The sequence below is a fragment of the Triticum dicoccoides genome, chromosome 2B (genome assembly GCF_002162155.2).
Source record: "Triticum dicoccoides isolate Atlit2015 ecotype Zavitan chromosome 2B, WEW_v2.0, whole genome shotgun sequence".
Classification (NCBI taxonomy): Eukaryota; Viridiplantae; Streptophyta; class Magnoliopsida; order Poales; family Poaceae; genus Triticum; species Triticum dicoccoides.
This window is the reverse complement of record NC_041383.1, coordinates 649,412,388-649,432,098: the sequence shown is the minus strand read 5'-3', so window position 1 is coordinate 649,432,098 and position 19,711 is coordinate 649,412,388. Positions and strand designations below refer to the sequence as shown.

General features: G+C 47.5%; 3 protein-coding genes across 3 annotated transcripts; 1 reads left to right on the top strand and 2 right to left on the bottom strand.

Moving 5' to 3' along the window:
• Positions 1 to 8,736: 8,736 nt before the first annotated feature.
• LOC119365381 (pentatricopeptide repeat-containing protein At1g79490, mitochondrial-like) lies at positions 8,737 to 11,331 on the bottom strand. The gene has a single exon (XM_037630997.1). The coding sequence runs from the start codon at positions 11,232 to 11,234 to the stop codon at positions 8,904 to 8,906; it is 2,331 nt and encodes a 776-aa protein (XP_037486894.1). The 5' UTR covers positions 11,235 to 11,331; the 3' UTR covers positions 8,737 to 8,903.
• Positions 11,332 to 11,343: 12 nt separating this feature from the next.
• On the top strand, positions 11,344 to 12,807 carry LOC119365382. Its single transcript, XM_037630998.1, has 3 exons — positions 11,344 to 11,521; positions 12,109 to 12,225; positions 12,328 to 12,807. The coding sequence occupies exons 2-3, from the start codon at positions 12,129 to 12,131 to the stop codon at positions 12,552 to 12,554; spliced, it is 324 nt and encodes a 107-aa protein (XP_037486895.1). The 5' UTR covers positions 11,344 to 11,521; positions 12,109 to 12,128; the 3' UTR covers positions 12,555 to 12,807.
• A 2,363-nt stretch (positions 12,808 to 15,170) lies between these two features.
• Positions 15,171 to 17,459, bottom strand: LOC119365380 (zinc transporter 3-like). The gene is made up of 3 exons (XM_037630996.1): positions 16,764 to 17,459; positions 16,081 to 16,230; positions 15,171 to 15,645 (listed from the first exon to the last, which is right to left on the bottom strand). The coding sequence occupies exons 1-3, from the start codon at positions 17,388 to 17,390 to the stop codon at positions 15,340 to 15,342; spliced, it is 1,083 nt and encodes a 360-aa protein (XP_037486893.1). The 5' UTR covers positions 17,391 to 17,459; the 3' UTR covers positions 15,171 to 15,339.
• Between the last annotated feature and the right edge of the window lie 2,252 nt (positions 17,460 to 19,711).

Here is a 19,711-nt window from a genome sequence, read left to right as displayed (position 1 = left end):
TTCTAGCTCTGCTGACTTTAGCATTGAAAATACTTCAGGAATAGTTTTCACCATCCCCTGCATATTGTAGTTCATCACAAAGCTCTTGTAGCTCGGTGAGAGCGACTGAAGGATTCTGTCAATGACCGCCTCGTCCGGGAGGTTAATGTCCAGCTGGGACAGGCGGTTGTGCAACCCAGACATTTTGAGTATGTGCTCACTGACAGAACTATTTTCCTCCATCTTACAACTATAGAACTTGTCGGAGACTTCATATCTCTCAACCCGGGCATGAGCTTGAAAAACCATTTTCAGCTCCTCAAACATCTCATATGCTCTGTGTTGCTCAAAACGCTTTTGGAGCCCCGGTTCTAAGCTGTAAATCATGCCGCACTGAATGAGGGAGTAATCATCAGCACGTGACTGCCAAGCGTTCATAACGTCTTGGTTCTCTGGGATGGGTGCTTCACCTAGCGGTCCTTCTAGGACATATGCTTTCTTGGCAGCTATGAGGATGATCCTCAGGTTCCGGACCCAGTCCGTATAGTTGCTGCCATCATCTTTCAGCTTGGTTTTCTCTAGGAACGCGTTGAAGTTCATGTTGACATGAGCGTTGGCCATTTGATCTACAAGACATATTTTGCAAAGATTTTAGACTAAGTTCATGATAATTAAGTTCATCTAATCAAATTATTTAATGAACTCCCACTCAGATTTGACATCCCTCTAGTCATCTAAGTGTTACATGATCCGAGTCGACTAGGCCGTGTCCGATCATCACGTGAGACGGACTAGTCATCATCGGTGAACACCTCCATGTTGATCGTATCTTCCATACGACTCATGTTCGACCTTTCGGTCTCTGTGTTCCGAGGCCATGTCTGTACATGCTAGGCTCGTCAAGTTAACCTAAGTGTTTTTGCATGTGTAAAACTGTCTTACACCCGTTGTATGTGAACATAAGAATCTATCACACCCGATCATCACGTGGCGCTTCGAAACGATGAACTTTAGCAACGGCGCATAGTTAGGGGGAACACTTTCTTGAAATTGTTATGAGGGATCATCTTATTTACTACCGTCGTTCTAAGTAAACAAGATGCATAAACATAATAAACATCACATGCAATTATATAATAGTGACATGATATGGCCAATATCATACAGCTCCTTTGATCTCCATCTTCGGGGCTCCATGATCATATTCCTCACTGGCATGACACTATGATCTCCATCATCGTGTCTCCATGAAGTTGCTCGCCAACTATTACTTCTACTACTATGGCTAACGGTTTAGCAATAAAGTAAAGTAATTACATGGCGTTAAATCATTGACACGCAGGTCATACAATAATTAAGACAACTCCTATGGCTCCTGCCGGTTGTCATACTCATCGACATGCAAGTCGTGATTCCTATTACAAGAACATGATCTCATACATCACAATATATCATTCATCATTCATCACAACTTCTGGCCATATCACATCACAAACCAATTGCTGCAAAAACAAGTTAGACGTCCTCTAATTGTTGTTGCATCATTTACGTGGCTGCAATAGGGTTCTAGCAAGAACGTTTTCTTACCTACGAATAACCACAACGTGATTTGTCAACTTCTATTTACCCTTCATAAGGACCCTTTTCATCGAATCCGCTCCAACTAAAGTGGGAGAGACAGACACCCGCTAGCCACCTTATGCAACTAGTGCATGTCAGTCGATGGAACCTGTCTCACGTAAGCATACGTGTAAGGTCGGTCCGGGCCGCTTCATCCCACAATACCGCTGAAGCAAAATAAGACTAGTAGTGGCAAGAAAGTTGACAACATCTACGTCCATAACAGATTTGTGTTCTACTCGTGCAATAGAGAACTACGCATAGACCTAGCTCATGATGCCACTGTTGGGGAACGTTGCATAAAATAAAAAATTTCTACGTTCACCAAGATCAATCTATGAGTTCATCTAGCAACGAGAGAGAGGAGTGCATCTACATACCCTTGTAGATCGTGTGCGGAAGCGTTCAAGAGAACGGGGTTGAGGGAGTCGTTCTCGTCGTGATCCAAATCACCGGAGATCCTAGCTCCAAACGTATGTCACCTCCGTGTTCAACACACGTACGGTCAGCGTGACGTCTCCTCCTTCTTGATCCAGCAAGGGGGAAGAAGAGGTTGATGAAGATCCAGCAGCACGACGGCGTGGTGGTGGATGCAGTAGGGCTCCGGCAGGGCTTCGCCAAGCGACTACGGGAGGGAGAGGTGTAGCAAGGGGGGAAGGGAGGCGCCAGGTGTCAGGTGCGGCTGCCCTCCCACCCCCCTCTTTATATAGGGACCCCAGGGGGGCGCCGGCCCTAGGAGATGGGATCTCCTAGGGGGGGCAGCGGCCAAGGGGGAGACTTGCCCCCCAAGGCAAGTGGAGGCACCCCCTCCCCTAGGGTTCCCAACCCTAGGCGCAGAGGGGGGCCCGGGGGGCGCACCAGCCCACCAGGGGCTGGTTCCCCTCCTACTTCAGCCCATGGGGCCCTCCGGGATAGGTGGCCCCACCCGGTGGTCCCGGTACAATACCGGTAACCCCCGAAACTTTCCCGATGGCCGAAACTCGACTTCCCATATATAATTCTTTACCTCTGGACCATTCCGGAACTCCTCATGACGTCCGGGAACTCATCTGGGACTCCGAACAACTTTCGGTTTGCTGCATACTCATATCTCTACAACCCTAGCGTCACCGAACCTTAAGTGTGTAGACCCTACGGGTTCGGGAGACACGTAGACATGACCGAGACGGCTCTCCGGTCAATAACCAACAGTGGGATCTGGATACCCATGTTGGCTCCCACATGCTCCTCGATGATCTCATCGGATGAACCACAATGTCGAGGATTCAAGCAACCCCATATGCAATTCCCTTTGTCAATCGGTACGTTACTTACCCGAGATTCGATCGTCGGTATCCCAATACCTCGTTCAATCTTATTACCGGCAAGTCACTTTACTCGTACCGTAATGCATGATCCCGTGACCAGACACTTGGTCACTTTGAGCTCATTATGATGATGCATTACCGAGTGGGCCCAGAGATACCTCTCCGTCATACGGAGTGACGAATCCCAGTCTCGATCCGTGTCAACCCAACAGACACTTTCGGAGATACCTGTAGTGCACCTTTATAGTCACCCAGTTACGTTGTGACGTTTGGTACACCCAAAGCACTCCTACGGTATCCGGGAGTTACACGATCTCATGGTCTAAGGAAAAGATACTCGACATTGGAAAAGCTCTAGCAAACGAACTACACGATCTTTGTGCTATGCTTAGGATTGGGTCTTGTCCATCACATCATTCTCCTAATGATGTGATCCCATTATCAATGACATCCAATGTCCATAGTCAGGAAACCATGACTATCTGTTGATCAACGAGCTAGTCAACTAGAGGCTCACTAGGGACATATTGTGGTCTATGTATTCACATGTGTATTACGATTTCCGGATAATACAATTATAGCATGAATAAAAGACAATTATCATAACAAGGAAATATAATAATAATCCTTTTATTATTGCCTCTAGGGCATATTTCCAACATCATTGCAGTGTGACAGGGGCGTTTCAACGTTGTGTGTCACCTGGAGAGGGACAAGAGATACTTCGTGAGATTCATGAAGGAGATTGTGGTCATCATGCCGACTCAAAATCTCTTGTGGCCAAGGCTTTCCATCATGGTTTCTACTGGCTCACGGCTCATGCTGATGCGGAGGATCTGGTCAGTAAATGTGACGGTTGTCCGAAGTTCTCACGACGTACTCATGTTCCGGCTCAGGAATTGAGGATGATCCCGATTACCTGGCCGTTCGCAGTCTGGGGGCTTGACATGGTTGGACCTTTCAAAAGGTCTAAGGATAAAAAGACACATCTCCTGGTGGCAGTGGATAAGTTTACAAAGTGGGTTGAGGCGGAGCCAGTCAGTAAGTGTGATGCGGCCAGAGCGGTTCAGTTCATGAAAAAGGTGATCTTTCGCTTTGGTTTCCCACACAGCATTATAAGTGATAATGGTACTAACCTTTCCAAGGGAGCCATGGAAGAGTTCTGTCAGCGAGAACATATCCGGCTTGATGTTTCGGCCGTTGCTCATCCTCAATCCAATGGTCAAGCAGAAAGAGCTAATCAAGAGATATTGAAGGGTATTAAACCCCAGCTCTTAGTCCCCTTAAAACAGACACCGGGTTGCTGGGTGGAAGAGTTACCCTCTGTACTATGGAGCATCAACACTACGCCTAACAGATCTATGGGTTATACACCTTTTTTCATGGTCTATGGAGCAGAGGCAGTTCTACCAATCCGACACGACTCACCCCGTGTGGCGGCTTATGTTGAGGCGGACAACGAATAGGCTCGTCAGGAGGCAATGGACTTGTTGGATGAGGAGCGAGACTTGGCAATGGCCCGCTCAGCGATTTACCAGCAAGACATGCGCCGTTATCACAGCCGCCGGGTCAAGAGCAGAACCTTTCAGGAAGGTGATTTGGTGCTCCGGCTCATTCAGGATCAATCTGACATGCACAAGCTATCTCCGCCTTGAGAAGGACCCTTTGTGGTCAGCAAGAATCTGAACAACGGGTCATATTACCTCATTGATATTCGAGAGCACAAAGATTCACGAGGCTAGGGTTTGATCTGCGGAATTTTGGGGGAGGGCACCTATTTATAGATTCTGGGAGCTAGGAGAGTCCAAATGGGGCACGGTTTTCGCCCACACGATCGTGATCGAACGACCGAGAGCATAGAGGGGGGTAGGATTGGTTTTGGGCCAGTTTGGAAGGGTTGCTGGGCTGCAAGAGAAAAGGGGGTTTTGGGCTAACTCGGTTAACCGTTGGAGTATCAAACGACCTTCAAATGGCACGAAACTTGACAGGCGGTCTACCGGTGGTATACCAAGGCCGCTTGGCAAACCTCGAGCCATTCCGAGAAAGTTTTTTAACCCGCTCACGAAAAGAGGCAAAAGGGGGCGTCGGGTGACATAGGAGTGCCGGATTGCAAAACGGACAACGAGGAAAATGCTTGGATTCATGAGACGAACACGTATGCAAAATGAAATGCACATGATGACATGGCAATATGCAACGCGCAAGCAAATGACATGGCAAAGACGGCGAATAACTGGCAGACACCTGGCGCATCCGATCCGGGGCGTTACACCATGCAAGGTGACGCAAACTATGAATGAAACCCTTTGCGCGCCGTACACAAACAAAGAGGCGAAGCACGCTCTTTTTCAGATGTTCCCATCCAAAGCACTAGGCCCGGATGGTTTCCCAACTCACTTCTACCAACGACACTGGGATTTATGCGGCGACGAAGTAACAACGGTTGTCATGAGGATAATCAGAGGAGAAGAAAGCCCTGACAGCATAAATGATATGGTACTTGTGTTGATCCCAAAGGTAACGAGCCCAACCTTGCTAACCCAGTTCGGACCTATTAGCCTATGCAATGTTTTATACAAAATAGCATCGAAGATGGTGGCCAATAGGTTGAAGGTCATCCTGCCTGACATTATCTCAGAGGAACAGTCAATATTTGTACCTGGTAGACTCATTAATGACAACATCATTTGTGCTTATGTGTGCCTTCATTTTATGAAAAGAAACAAGTCGAGATCTAACGGCTTTTGTGCTTTGAAGTTAGATATGATGCGGGCATATGATAGGCTTGAGTGGGATTATTTACAAGCCAACATGACAAATTTAGGGTTTGCAGCCCAATGGATAGATATTGTAATGTCTATGGTGAGATCAGTCTCTTTCTCAGTATTGTTCAATGGTGAGAAGCTCGAACAATTTAAACCGTCCAGAAGTATTCGACAGGGAGATCCGATTTCCCCCTATCTATTCTTACTTGCAGCAGAGGGCCTTTTGTGCCTTTTAAAATCTAGTTCTCAGTCATCATCACTTGGAATTAGGGTGGCTCCGACTGCTCCAGTTGTGAACCATCTCTTGTTTGCGGATGACAGCCTGTTGCTTTTTAAGTCTAGTGTGGAGGGGGCAAACTCAGTATCAAACCTGTTGAACATATATTGTGCTGCTTCGGGACAAAAGATGAATCGTGACAAATCTTCAATCTATTTTAGTAAGGGCTGCTCCACTGCCCTAAGAGAGGAGGTGAAAAATTGCCTCAATGTTCAGAATGAGTCTCTGAGCGAGAAATATTTGGGGCTGCCAATGGAGGTAGGGCAATCCAAAAATGGCATGTTTAAATATCTGAGGGACAGGGTGTGGCCAAAGGTGAAAAGCTGGATGGAGTTGTTACTATCCTCGGGTGGGAAGGAAATTCTCATTAAAGCAGTGGCACAAGCGATTCCGGTCTTCTCCATGTCATGCTTTAGACTACCAAGGGGCGTATGTGACAGTATCACATCAATTATCCGGCAGTTTTGGTGGGGGAGTAAGCAAGGGAAGAGAAGGCCTTGTTGGGTTTCTTGGGATGTTATTCTACAACCAAAGAACCTTGGAGGTTTGGGCTTCAAAGATATGGAATTATTCAACCTTGCCTCACTGTCCAGGCAGGCCTGGCGCCTCCTTCAGGAGCCAGATTCTTTGAGTGCCCGGTTACTTCGAGCCATCTACTTCCCAGACTCATCTATTCTAGAGGCAGAGCTTGGGTCACACCCCTCCCAAATTTTGAGAGCTATAGTTGATGGACGAAACATAATGAAACTGGGTATCATCCGTAGAATTGGTTATGGAACATCAACAGAAATCTGGACGCACAACTGGATTCCACGAGAAGGATTGCCGAGGCCGATCACTTCTCTTGTCGCAAACCCACGGCAACCAGTGGCCGATCTAATTGACCATACGACAGCGACTTGGAATGAAGAGCTGGCCCGCCAAGTTTTCTTACCGATTGATGTTGTAGATATCCTCAAGATACCGATTTGCACGAGACAAGTTGATGACTTTTGGGCATGGTCAGCTGACCCTCGAGGTTTGTTCTCAGTACGGTCTGCATACAAACTCATATATGGCATAAAACCTGGAAGAGAAGCTTGGATGGAAAGCACTGAGGCGGCATCTAATCCGGAGCTAGAAAGGAGGGGTTGGTCTTCTTTCTGGAACTTGCAGGTTCCATCAAAGCTGAAGGTGTTTACTTGGAGATTGGCACAACATTCATTACCCACCTATGATCTCCTTAATCACCGCAATATGGCGCCTAGTCACGTTTGTGCAATCTGTGGCGCAGAAGATAGTTGGAGACATGCACTTCTGGACTGCACACTTTCTAGGAGCGTGTGGGCACTATCCGATGATGAGCTTGTTCAACACATGTGCATGAGCAAAGAAGAAAACGCGAAGGATTGGCTGTTTGTAATGAGCGGCTCTCTATCGCTAAATGAGTTCACCACCATGATAGTAACTTTGTGGGCTATCTGATATGCTTGGCCGAAAGTCATTCATGAAGGAATCCTACAGACCCCTTTTGCTAAACATGCTTTCGTACAAAGATTTTTGGCTGATATCCAAGTCAGTGCAAAACCAACCAACAGAGTCCAGGAACCAGTTGCATCGAGGCCGACAGAATGGATCAGACCCCAAAGAGATCACCTGAAGATCAATGTTGATGCTACGATATCTAGGTCCGGATGTTTCAGAGCAGTTGGAGTCGTTTGCAGAGATGAGACATGACTATTTCAAGGGGCATCGTCGCTTAAGTTCATGCACATTGAAGACCCTGAGGTTCTTGAGGTCTTGGCAATAAGAGAAGCTCTAGCTCTAGCAAGTGATCTATATGCATCAAGGATTTCAGTTGCTTCAGATTGTAAGGCAGCAGTGAAGGCAGTCAGAAGCGGAGCTTCATCATCTTGTTATGGTGCAGTGGTGCTTGAGATCGAGCAGTCGTCTAGGAATTTTATTTCTTGCATTTTCTTACATGAATTTAGAACCTCAAATGTTAAGGCCCACAAACTTGCAAAGCACGCTTTAACGCTGGGGACCGGCCATCATGTTTGGCTAGGTCACCATGGAGATCTTTGCTTCGTCCCTTTAAACTGTGTGACGGATGAATAAAAAGCTTTGTGAGTTTGCCTAGAAAAACATATACTCTATCTTTTTTTTTCTTTGTAAATTTGGACTTGTATTAATTAAGTGCAGCATATGATTGTGCTTAATTTGGCCTAATGTATTGTTGTATCCTGCATATATGTTTGTGACGTACACTGGAATGGGTTTTCTGAGACAGTAACAATGCAGTATGTAACATCTGTTCTTCATATAAATAAGATAAAAATCCGGAGAGCAGCGTTTTCGCTCCCAGGCTCATCTGAGCTAGGGAGTGAAAAAAATCATTAAAAAAATTAAATAAATTTGAAAAATTCTGTTTATTTTTGTGGGGAAAGACGACTGAGTGTTTGATGTCCGTGCCAAATTTCAGAGCATTTGAATGTTTGAGTAGCTCTCAACAAAAAAAAAGGCAAATTTGAGATCTATGAAAAAGTTCAGTGTTTGTGCAGACCCGATTTTTTTTTTCTGAGAGCTACTAAGATGTCCAAATGATTTGAAATTTGGCACACACCTCACGCACTCAATCATCTTACATGCCAAAGAAAATTCAGTTTTTTTTTAATTTGTTTAATATTTTTTTTGAATTTACTGTTCACTGGATGTAGATGAGCCCGGGCACAAAATTGGATATTCAAAAAATCTTCAACTATATGCCGCAAATAAGTACAACACGTCACACTCTTCGCAACAGGAGCCGTGCATTTGCATTATCTCTCCTTTCTCCAAAAATTATGGTACCACAAACCATTTGAAATTTAGCATTATTGTACACGTACAAACAGAGAGACGAGTGAACGTTCTCATGCTTTGGCAAAAAGCTATAGTAGTATACATAATGCTTACTGTTTGCACACACTGGCACCATCAGCGTGACATGCCAAGGGACCTGGGAAGGGCCAGAGACCGGGCCTCGGGCGCCGAGCTTGGGAACATAACGTTCAGCTTGTGCATCAGGACGTCGGACTTCGACGGTATCTCATTGAGCAGGAACTGCTGCACGATCGGCTTCTTGAACCATTCAAGCACCGAGTCCCCGGGCGCGCGCAGGACAACCTTGCTCACCTCGAATGGCGACTCCAGCGAAGCCAGAACCTGGGCCACCACCATCTTCAGCGTCGGCCCTGTCACCAGCTTGATGCGCCGCGGCACGACCCCGTAGTAGAGCATCCTCTTCCTGAACCGGTGCAGCGTGTGCACTGTCGAGACGAGCGCCGCTCCCACTGACAGGTTCCGGATGTCCAGGGACCAGGCGATGTGCTGGTCGAATACGATGGCCTTGGGGAACAACTTGTTCTCATAAGCGACCTTCCAAACGCATCGTGCACGGTTCATCTGCCCCATGAGCACCAGGTAGTTGAGGAGCACATTCACAAAGTACCTCGCCGCACTCTCCTCATTCTCGTAGTCAATGCCTTGGAAGAACTCCCGGACAAAGGAGAGCACGGGCTTCTTCCTTTGCTCTGGCCCGGTGAACAACCCGCACATGAAGTCGTGCGCCTTGTGCCTGCTCACTCTCAGGATGTTCATGATTGCCCGTTCGCTGTCCTCATCCTGGCACCGCACCAAATGTGCGAGGATTGAAGTGTACAGTATCATGTCCACCTTCGCCGCCGCACCGACATACGTCTCGAGCAGTGGCCGTGCCGAGTCATACAGCCCCATCTTCATGCAAGACTCAAAGAGCTGCCTTATGATGAAATTGTTGGTTCGTATCCCGGCAGAACCCATGAACCGCAGCCACCGGAGAGCAAGCTCCGTCGACCCATCTTTGATATAAATCATCAACAGGTCACTCGCGGTCACTTCGATGGGGAACCCTGATGCCTTCATCTCAAGCAGCACCTTTGCAGCCAAATCAAGCAGCTTCTTATTCGCCAGCATGGTCAGTAATGCTGTAAATGTGCTCAGCCCTGGCCTTGTCCCTGCATTTGCCATCGAGTGGTACATCCTCATTGCTACATCCACATTCCCCGCTGAAGCATGCATTTCGACCAAACAAGCATATGTGGCAGGAGTAGGGAAGAAGCCAGACTTCTCCATATCACCAAACAGCTTCGCAGCGACATCCAGCCTCCCTGACCGTGCATTTGCCTCGACTACCATGGTGTACAACCCAAAGCTTGGTCGGAGCCCTCCTCGCTGCATCTCCTCCCAAAGCTCCATCCCTGCATCCAGCTTCCCAGCCTTCACAAGCCCCTCCAGCATGGCGGTGCTCACAGCCGTGCTCACCCTGTGCCCCACTGCCACCATCTCCCTGTACATCCCCATCGCAGCGTCAAGCCTCCCTGATTTGGCCAGTACATCGACCATAGTGCTGTACACCCCCGGCGAGGCAGGCCGGACTCCATCCCTCTGTCTCATTTCATCAAACAGCTTGCGTGATGCGTCGATCCTTCCAGCGCGTGCAAGCGCCGGCACAGCAAGCTCGTAGGTGCCCTTGTCGAGGTCGCAGCCCGCCACAGACATTTCATCGAGCACCTCGAAGGCCTTGAAGGCGAGCCCCCTGGCAAGCAGCAGCGAGAGGAGGGCATTGTAGGTGGGCGTCTGGAGGCCATGGAAGCCTGCGTCGCGGAGGCGCTTGAAGCAGTAGAAGGCGGGCTCGAGAAGGCCGTGGGTGGAGAGCGCGGAGACGACGGCGTTGAGGGTCTTGGGGAAAGAGGCTGGCTCCGGGTGCAAGAGGGCGTCGTCGAAGAGCGACATGAGGTCGGAGGAGTGGGTGGCCGGCGATAGACGCGCGGCCACGATGAAGGACAGATCGTCGGAGGGGACGAACCAGGGCTGGTGGCGGGCCCAGCCGACGAGCGAGAGGAGCGGGGTGGGGTCGGAGGCGGGGAGGGAGTTGGCGGCGAGGAGGAGGAGGGCGGGGTCGGGCTGGGAGGGGAGCGCGGAGAGCGCGGCGGAGAGGGCCGGCCCCGAGCGGTGGCGGAGCGCGAGCGCGGCGATGCGGGCGGCCGCGGCGGGGCGCGGGAGCGGGTGGGCGGAGGAGCCGGAGAGGATGGTGGGGTCGGCGCCCGGCACCGCGGGGCGCGCCCCAGGCGCGGACGAGAGGACCTCCCCCGTCTCGTCCAGGTAGTCGACCGTGTCTATCCATTCGACGCTCGGCGGAGGGTCGGACGAGAGCCGGCGCGGCGCGAGCGACAGGGGCAGCGCCGCCGCGCGGCGGCGGAGGTGGGGGAGCCCGGCGCGGAGGAGCATATCTGCGTGGTCTCTCTCAGCCCTTCTCGGCGGTTCGGAAGTAGTTGAATAGCCTGTGACGGCCCACGGCCCAAACGTCAACGAGCAACACCACCGAGCCATCTAAATCTCGAGCCCAAAAGGTATCATCCCCCTCCTCTCTCCCCTGGCTTCTTCGCTGCCACTCCTATCCCCCGTCGTCTTCCTCTGCCTCCGCAGATCGCCCCCTCCGCCGACCCGCCTCCAGAACCAGTCGCCTCCAGATCGGTGCGTCGGAACGTCCTGTTTGCTTCGGGGCACCAGATCAAGTAAGCTCCATCCCCTGCCCGTGTGTAATTTGGTGTTGTTTGGCGAGCACGCCGAGCCCTAGCTTCTCCACCGAGATGCAGTTAGACTCTGTTTTTCTAGGTTGATTGATCCGAGTCCTCGATTAGATGATTGGTAGTAGTAGTAGTAGTAGTAGTAGTAGTAGTAGTAGTAGTCCTACCCCGACTGTCAAAACTTGGTAGCTTCAACCTTCGGGAAGGGGTTGGAGAGCTTGCCGGTGGTTTGACGCTCAATTTCGTTCAGTAATTGCTCGCCCCGTGCCTGTGAATCAGTACTACCGTGGGTACTGGGCGTTTATCCTGTGTGATGTGCTCTGGGGGGAAAGTGGACTGTAGGGGTAGACAAGTATGGAATCTCATATACTGCACTCTGAAATTCTGAGTTTGGGTGGATATGTAGGTCAGATCAGATTGGGTAGCGAAGTCACAGTTGTAGCCGTCATATGAGCTGTGTTTGCTTGTCTAAGATGTTTACTGCGCACATCTAATATCTGCAACCATGATAGTTCTGTCTAGCTTATAACTGCACATTGAGCTCATGTTGCATGCTTGCCTTGCCTTTGCATCAGCATTCCCATCAGGAGAAGCAATGTCGGCAGTAATCACAAAGTTCGCCGTCACATCTATGGTGATGTGGATGGCCCCAGTTGCAATCATGTATGGGTTTATCTACCAGATTTTTCCAGGTTTGATTGTTGCTCCTTCTACATTATGTTATGCTTGATATATTTTGTATGGTACTGAAGCACATACGTTCATACGGAAATGATGTTTTGTTCCTTGGTCAGGTGTCGGTCAGCTTTCCCCCTCGGCGCAAACTATGGCCAGTGGATTCCTTGCTGTCATCTCGGTCAATCTGGTGATCGGCTTTTACATATACATGGCCATGAAGGAGACTCCCCATCAAGAGCCACAGCCTGATCCAACCTTTCTGGCAAACGCCAAAGCAAGCATCAACCAGCCAACTTCTTCGCAAGTGAGTGATGATTCCCATGGGAAGGGGAAGGTGGAGTAGGCCGTAGCGTAACTTGAGTTGGGTTTTATGTCCATGATACACATGCTATCCAGAGTCAGTTGGGTTATGTGCTTTTGTAATATTACGTCCTTCTAGTTTGATGTAGTTGCTGGAAACTTTCAGGGTGTTGGAAGCTATATGAAGATGAATCTATGTACCCATTATCAGTAGATACTGTGTTCAACCTATTTAATTTTGTTATGATGTTGAGAAAGACTCCTGATCATAAATTCAGGTCCTATACCTTTACTAATTCTGTCAGACTTCTTTAGCACATAAGTTAATCAAATCTATCTTGACCAATTTGTTTTTTTTTTCAGTATGCCATATTTGATCAAAAACATTGAGTCTCTTTTTGTCCTTTAGTTTGATTTAGTCCTTAATTTTTCGGAAATGATAAATCCCGAATGTTCGGATTTTAAGCATGGCAACCCGAACGTTTTTCATGGCAACTTTAGTTCACGTGAGGTTGGCAAACATGGCAATTTTCTGACAAAAAAACGAACTGGGACAAAGCTGCCATGTGTTAACAACTAAAGTTGCCACCTCGCATCAACTAAAATTGCCATGAAAAAACGTTCGGGGTGATATGCTTAAAATCCGAACGCTCGGGATTTATCTGGGTCCTATTTTTTTTTGAGAAATATGGGAACTATATGAAAATGAATCTTATATACCAGTTATCACTTATCAGCAGACAATGTATTCGGCTTGTTAATTTTGTTATGATGTTTAGAAAGAGTATTCTGATCATAATTCAGGTCCTACCTTTAATTATTTTTTTTCAGATTTTTCTTTAGCACATTATTTAAGCATATATCTATCATTATTAACTTGGTTGGTTTGTATGTCATAATACTATTATTTGATTAAAAAAACATTGACTCTATTTGGAATAGTTACTTTTCAGTTTAAACTGTTGTTAGTTATTTAATTTCACCAAGAAGTGATTGCAAACAATCAGTGGAGCTGGATAGAAGGATAACATGCGTCTTTGTTTCACTACGAGTAAATAATCAATACATTTTGTGTCATGAAATAGAATAGGTTCTTTATGTGCTGTTGTTGACTTCATGAAGAACGTGAATCTTTTGGGAAGCTTTAGTTCAACATCTGAGTGAAAGAACTCAAATAAGTAGCAGTCTTGTGTGTAGAACATTGCCATGTTGATGGTTTCCCTTACCTTGAAATTAGCCAACATGAGTGAAAGAACTCAAATAAGTAGCAGTATTGTGCGTAAAACATTGTCATGGTGATGGTTAGCCTTACCATGAAATTAGCCGCAGGAAAAAGTGAAAATCAAAGATGTTAGCCACTTAGCCTTTTGTTGCTGTGGAACACTGAACACTTTATTTGTTTTTCCTCTGTTTCATTTGTTTGCTTTCTTCAGAATCTTTGCTTACTTTAGCTTTTGGTAAAATGACATGTCATTAGGACTAGAATATCAGTTTTCAAATTCGTTACTTTGTACTTTCTCCCTGAAAAGTTCAATTAACAATACATGTTGGATATATTGTTGTGATTAGTTTTGGAAGAAAATTATCAGTATTGTTTCATGCGTGTAATGTCTCATACTCATGTTGCTATCAGGGAACCATTTAATTTGAACTTAATATTATAATTATCTCTTATTCTTCATCCCCTTCTGCGAGTATATTCTGACATGTTGATTTGGAATTGTCTTTTTGAACAAGTTGTACCTTCCTGTTATCATATTCTAACAATGGACCAGAAAAAAGCGAAGTAGATTTTGAGAACTATGGAGCTATATGAAGATGAAACTTATGTACCAATTATCACATATAAGAAGATGTTGTATTCAGCTTGTTAACTTCGTTATGATGTTCAGAAAGAGTATTCTGATATAATTCAGGCCCTACCTTTACTAATTCTGTCAGATTTTTCTTTAGCAAGTAATTTAAGCAGATCTATCTTTATCAACTTGGTTTGTTCGTATGTCAAACAATTTCTCTCTTTTGACTAGTTACTTTTGAGTTAAATTGTTGTTAGTTATTTAATTTAACCAAGAAGTAATTGGGATTTGGGAACAATCAGTGGAGCTGGATGGAAGGAGAAAATGCATCTTGGTTTCACTGTAAATAAATAATCAATAAATTTTATGTCGCGAAACAGAATAGGTTCTTTATGTGCTGTCTTTGACTTCATCATGAAGGACGTGAATCTTTTGGGAAGCTTTCTCACAAAAGCATATATGAGTGAAAGAACTCGAAGAAGTAGCAATCTTGCGTGTAAGTGTGTTACATGTGGTTTTCTCACAGGAGCATATATAACTGTGGATAAATCATGGAGCCCTCTTAATTTTTGAAAATTTTACATCTTTTCTGAAGCGTTGAATTTCTCCTGGCAGTCTTTTTTTAAGGGTTTTGAACTATCGATCTAAACGAACTAGTTCTTTTTTCTTTTTGTTCCTTTTGGCTAATGGAAAAATATGCATGCAGATTCGTTGTTAGTGTGAGAGACTCAGCTGATCTAAATTTTGAAAGTCCGGAACCTACTGTATAACCGTTCACTTATATGGCTTCAAAGTTAGGTCTGACATCAACTCATCACGCAGTATCATACCAGTCTCATACTATATGACGTGCAAAGAGAATATCCAAGAGTATGTTCTTTTGAGAGATAGAAAATTAATGGATGAATATGGTTAATTTTTCACCAAGGGTGTATTATTTTGGGGAAATGGACAACCCCTGGATGAATACAATGCATACTTCAACTTTAGCAGGAAATACAAGTGCAAATTTAGCAATTGCTTTGAAGATCTCTATGCCCATATGGCAAGCATGGACATCATCCCTGCACCTAGGAAAAGTGCAAGATATGTCATCAGCTGAAGCTTTGTATTTGTCTGTAGCTTTGGGTTATTGAAATCTGTTGCTAGAAGGTCCACCAGGGACATGTAGATCAAAATCCCTGCCGAGGCTGAGTTGAAGACTCCCTCAATAATGAAGGCAGTAGAGCTATGCACATTATAGCTAGATGAAATCGCAATCCCTAGCACGATGCCCACGGGTGCGGTCAGGGAGAAAAACGTTGCCATGATGATGGTTGCCCTTACCTTGAAATTAGCCTGCGGAAAAAGTGAAAACCAAATATGTTATTAGCCACTTAGCCTTTTGTTGCTATGGACCACTTTATAAAGTTGGTTCTTTATCCTCTGTGTCATTTGTTTGCTTTCTTCAGAATCTTTTCTTACTTTAGCTTATGTCTTTACGACTGGAATATCAGTTCTCAAACTAGTTACTTCCTATTTTCTCCCTGAAAAGTTCAATTATCAATAGCTATTGTATATAATTTGTTGATTATTTTTAGAAGAAAATTATCAGTGTGTATTCATTTGATTTAAACTTAATATTATCATTATCCTTTGTTTTTCCTCCCCTTCTGTGAGTGTATATATATAGCCAGACATGTTGATTTATAATTGTCTTTTTACCTTGGTGGTATCATATTGTAAAATGGAGGCAGGAAAACTAGTTAGATTCTTATCAGTGCAAGCAGGTACCTGTACAATGCAACCACCCAAGCCTATGCCTTCAAAGAATTGATGGAAGCTGAGGGCACCGACCAGAGGCTTGATGGTGGATGGCCTCACAGATGCTCCTAATGACACACCAATTATCACTGAATGCACCAAGATTCCCAGCTCTAGAACCTGCATGATGGTAAATTTATGGTTATTTAACACGGGACTGGTTGGTTCTCCAAAATATCTACCAACTTGGCAAACAGTTTGCGGAGGAACTGGATTCTTTATTGAAGAGGAAAAGTTTGCCCTAAAGGAGTAAACCGCGAACTGCCAGACCTTTCGAATAGGTATTGATCTCCTCATTCCCATCCCTGTTTATTTGTGTTTCTTTATGGAAAGGTTTTGAGAGAGATGCCAAATTGACCTTGGAGAATTATTTAACCTGCCACTATGCCTTTTGGTTCTGCTCTGAAATTGTTCTGTGTAGATATTAGTTTGGTCAGATGAGATATTTTGGAACATTATGTGCTGATGTAGTTCACATTTCCACTACGTCATCTTTATTCATGTTCATGAAAAGCTAATGTATTTGAGTATATTTAAAGTTGCTTCTTTCATGCTCCCATCGTTTTAAGATTCACTATTTTTCTGGTATACGGGAAGTTATGGAACTAACCTCCAATTACTGTTGCCAGGAAGTCCTATGTGCTTTTACTTACCTGAGATACCACCCTGTGCCGGATTGTGTCAGCTATCGCCGCCTCCTCCGGTGAGCTGACAACAATTGCCTCACCATGTGAATGGCCATGCGCGTGCATATGTGGATGATCGGCCCTCCCTTCCTCATCTCCGGGCATGTCAATGTTGTCAAGTGGGCGCGCCTTGCTGAAGTGAGACCGGCGGTAGTACCCAGCAGCCAGCGAGTCTATCACCATTGTGGCCATGGCTGCAGACATGGCCACAAGGCCGGCAAAAGGGAAGCCGTTCCTGTCCCCGCCGCCTTTGTGGATGCACGGGGAGGTGAGCCCGTCGAACGCCGCCGGCAGGATGTGCACCATGCCGGTGGCAAGTATGACGCCAGCGGCAAACGCCTTGACCGCGAAGAAGATGTCGCCGTCGGGGCGCAGCGCGGCCATGGAGCGGCCGAGCACCGGCACCAGCACGCCAGCCGCCCCGGCGGTGAGGATGGACGCGATGGCGACCAGCTTCAGCTTCATCGCGCCCTGCTTGTCCGCCCCGTCCGTGGCGGTCGTGCACTCGCACCCGCCGCTGGCCGCGGCGGCCTGCTGCACGAACAGGAGGAGCCATGGGAGCAGCGCTTGCAAGGTATGATTGGTGGCGCCCATGGTGGCGACTCTGCTGAATTGCTGATTATGTGTGCCTGAATGCGATGTCTACTGCAGGGAGATATAGAGCAAGAGCCAACGCTGGGTACTTTAAATATAGGAGGCGTCGGGGCGAGGAGGGCTGCTGTCCTTTGTCCAGGTGGGGTCTGGTGCTCCCGGGGCTGCACATCATATGTGCCATGTGTCACTAACCTCGGTGCAAAGTGTCGTTGATGGCTGATGCTTTAATGACATGGTATCCGGGAGCTGGATTCTCTGCACTTTTGGGAGATGTTTCCATCCAGGATCCACGGGCTAAGTTGAAACCTGTTATCATCCATGGTCACCAGCCTTCGGCCCTGCTGTCTGAAACCTGGATTTCTTCCTCCGGTGACGGCTGCCATGTCGCCTTGCTGGCGTGCCTCGTCGCCGATCACTGGATCGACGAAGTCAGATAGGGGCCTCGGGCCTTATTCGAAATTGTTATGTGTATAGGGAAGGAAGGTGTGCTTGGCCGATGGCGGCTGAGGATTTCATTAATCCGGGGGAGGTGATGCGCTTTTCTGGTCGGTTTTAGTGCAGTGTTGACACAATGTCGTCATCGGTCAGGTCAGTCTTTTTCAGGAGTCTGCTTGCTGATGTTTTCGGTTGTGCGGGTTCGGCCAGATTGACCATCGAGAGGCTTTGGGCAACCGGTGTGAGGTAAAAGGTGTGCAAGCTGTCAAAGTTGGCTGACATATTCCTGCCGCACATGAATGGAACCCGAATCGGACGGCCGAGATCACACGACATCCATCCTTAGCCAATGGAGGCGTTGGCCATGGAATGAGCCAATGTTCCCTGTACGAAGGGGCCAAAATGCACGCCATGTTCGCTGGGCTCTTTTCGCTGCCGTTGGTTTTTCTTGGGTCACAATCATCAAAGGACGTGAGATAGTTCCACTGACCTTGGCGCACAGCCGGGGCCTTCTCCTCCTCCCAAATCCCAATCCAAAGTTGATAAGATCGACAGTACAAAGAATCTCTCTGTGTGACTGTCTAGCTAGGGAGGAATCTTTCTAGTGTGGGTGCACACCAAACGTGAGCCATCGGCCCCCGGCAGGAAAACGGAGAAAGGCAAGGCGGAGCTAGGCGATGATGCGCCGGCAACCCTCCCTGGACCAACAGGGACGCTGCAGCTAGTGCGTCGGCCATCACCCCGTCGTTGTGCGGAAGAAGACGCACAGATGCATGCACCTGCCCTCAACTGAGGGTCTGAGGCAGCGCGTGTAGGAGGGGCGTCTTTGTCCGGCAACAGTATTGTTCACTGCAACGATATGGAGACGGCTATGGAGTGGTCTCGCGACGATATGGAGTGATGGGATCGATCACGGGAAGCATTCCTGCTTTGTGTATGCATGGATGATTTGCAACAGTAGCGCCACGGCCTGAGTCGAGAGTGTAGGCCCGGACATGCAAAGCTTTCCTGGGCCCTTTTGCCTTGCATGCATGTACACATCGGTCCTGAAAACCATGGGGCTTCCAATGGCGCGGCGCGTTCGTGGAAACCAAAAGCAATCAGAGCCGATAGGATCTCTCTTTCCCAAGAATACGAATCTCTCTACAGGCCGGTCCTGTTTCGAGCGGCGAAAGGGGAGGGGAGAAGGCGACGCGACATCGACGAGCAGGCATCGATCAACAGCTGCACAAGCACCACGCACGCATGCGGCGGAGTGGAGCTGCGGATCGGTCCAGGAGCCAATAATGCTCGCAGAGATCGTGCTGGGATGCATGATTGTTGGTAAACCTGACTTGCTGGTCCCACCACTGCTCGTGCTCACATGAAGCAGATTCTTCTTTTTAATGGTGGCATGTAGCAGATTCATGAGTCAAAAGAAAGTGCAATAAGCAACTTCTCGTGTGTGTATTCCTCGAAAAATAAAATTGATTGTCAGGAATCCCACGGGATAAGGCCAATTCCACCGCAAGACCCCATTTTGTCCGGCTCTGTCTGTTTGAAGTAAAACGGACAAACTCCACGACCCAGCGCGTAATGAACTGGACCCATCTTGTCCATTTTATGTCCGTCTGACCCTATTTGCAGACCAAACTTGGGCTGGATTTGGAGCCAAAGCGGACAGAACTGGACGCGGTTCGCACTCTCTCCGTCCGCGCCCGTCCGGGGTGACCCCACTTGTTACCCACCCACCCACCCCCACCACTCTCTCTCTCTCTCTTCCTTTTTCTCTCTCCGACCTACCCACGGACAGCTGCATGCAACGGCGAGCATGCGAGGCCGGAGCGGAGCGCATCGGCCCGAGTGGGGAGCGGTGTAGGCGTGGAGCGGAGCAGGCGAGGCGGGCG

Excerpts from the sequence above, each read along its gene's own strand:
- LOC119365381 (XM_037630997.1), bottom strand. The coding sequence starts at position 11,234 with ATGCTCCTCCGCGCCGGGCTCCCCCACCTCCGCCGCCGCGCGGCGGCG.
- LOC119365382 (XM_037630998.1), top strand. The coding sequence starts at position 12,129 with ATGTCGGCAGTAATCACAAAGTTCGCCGTCACATCTATGGTGATGTGG. Across the intron at positions 12,226-12,327 it reads TATCTACCAGATTTTTCCAG|GTGTCGGTCAGCTTTCCCCC; the intron begins GTTTGATTGTTG and ends TTCCTTGGTCAG.
- LOC119365380 (XM_037630996.1), bottom strand. The coding sequence starts at position 17,390 with ATGGGCGCCACCAATCATACCTTGCAAGCGCTGCTCCCATGGCTCCTC. Across the intron at positions 16,231-16,763 it reads GGCACAGGGTGGTATCTCAG|GTTCTAGAGCTGGGAATCTT; the intron begins GTAAGTAAAAGC and ends ACCATCATGCAG. Across the intron at positions 15,646-16,080 it reads TGGGTGGTTGCATTGTACAG|GCTAATTTCAAGGTAAGGGC; the intron begins GTACCTGCTTGC and ends CTTTTTCCGCAG.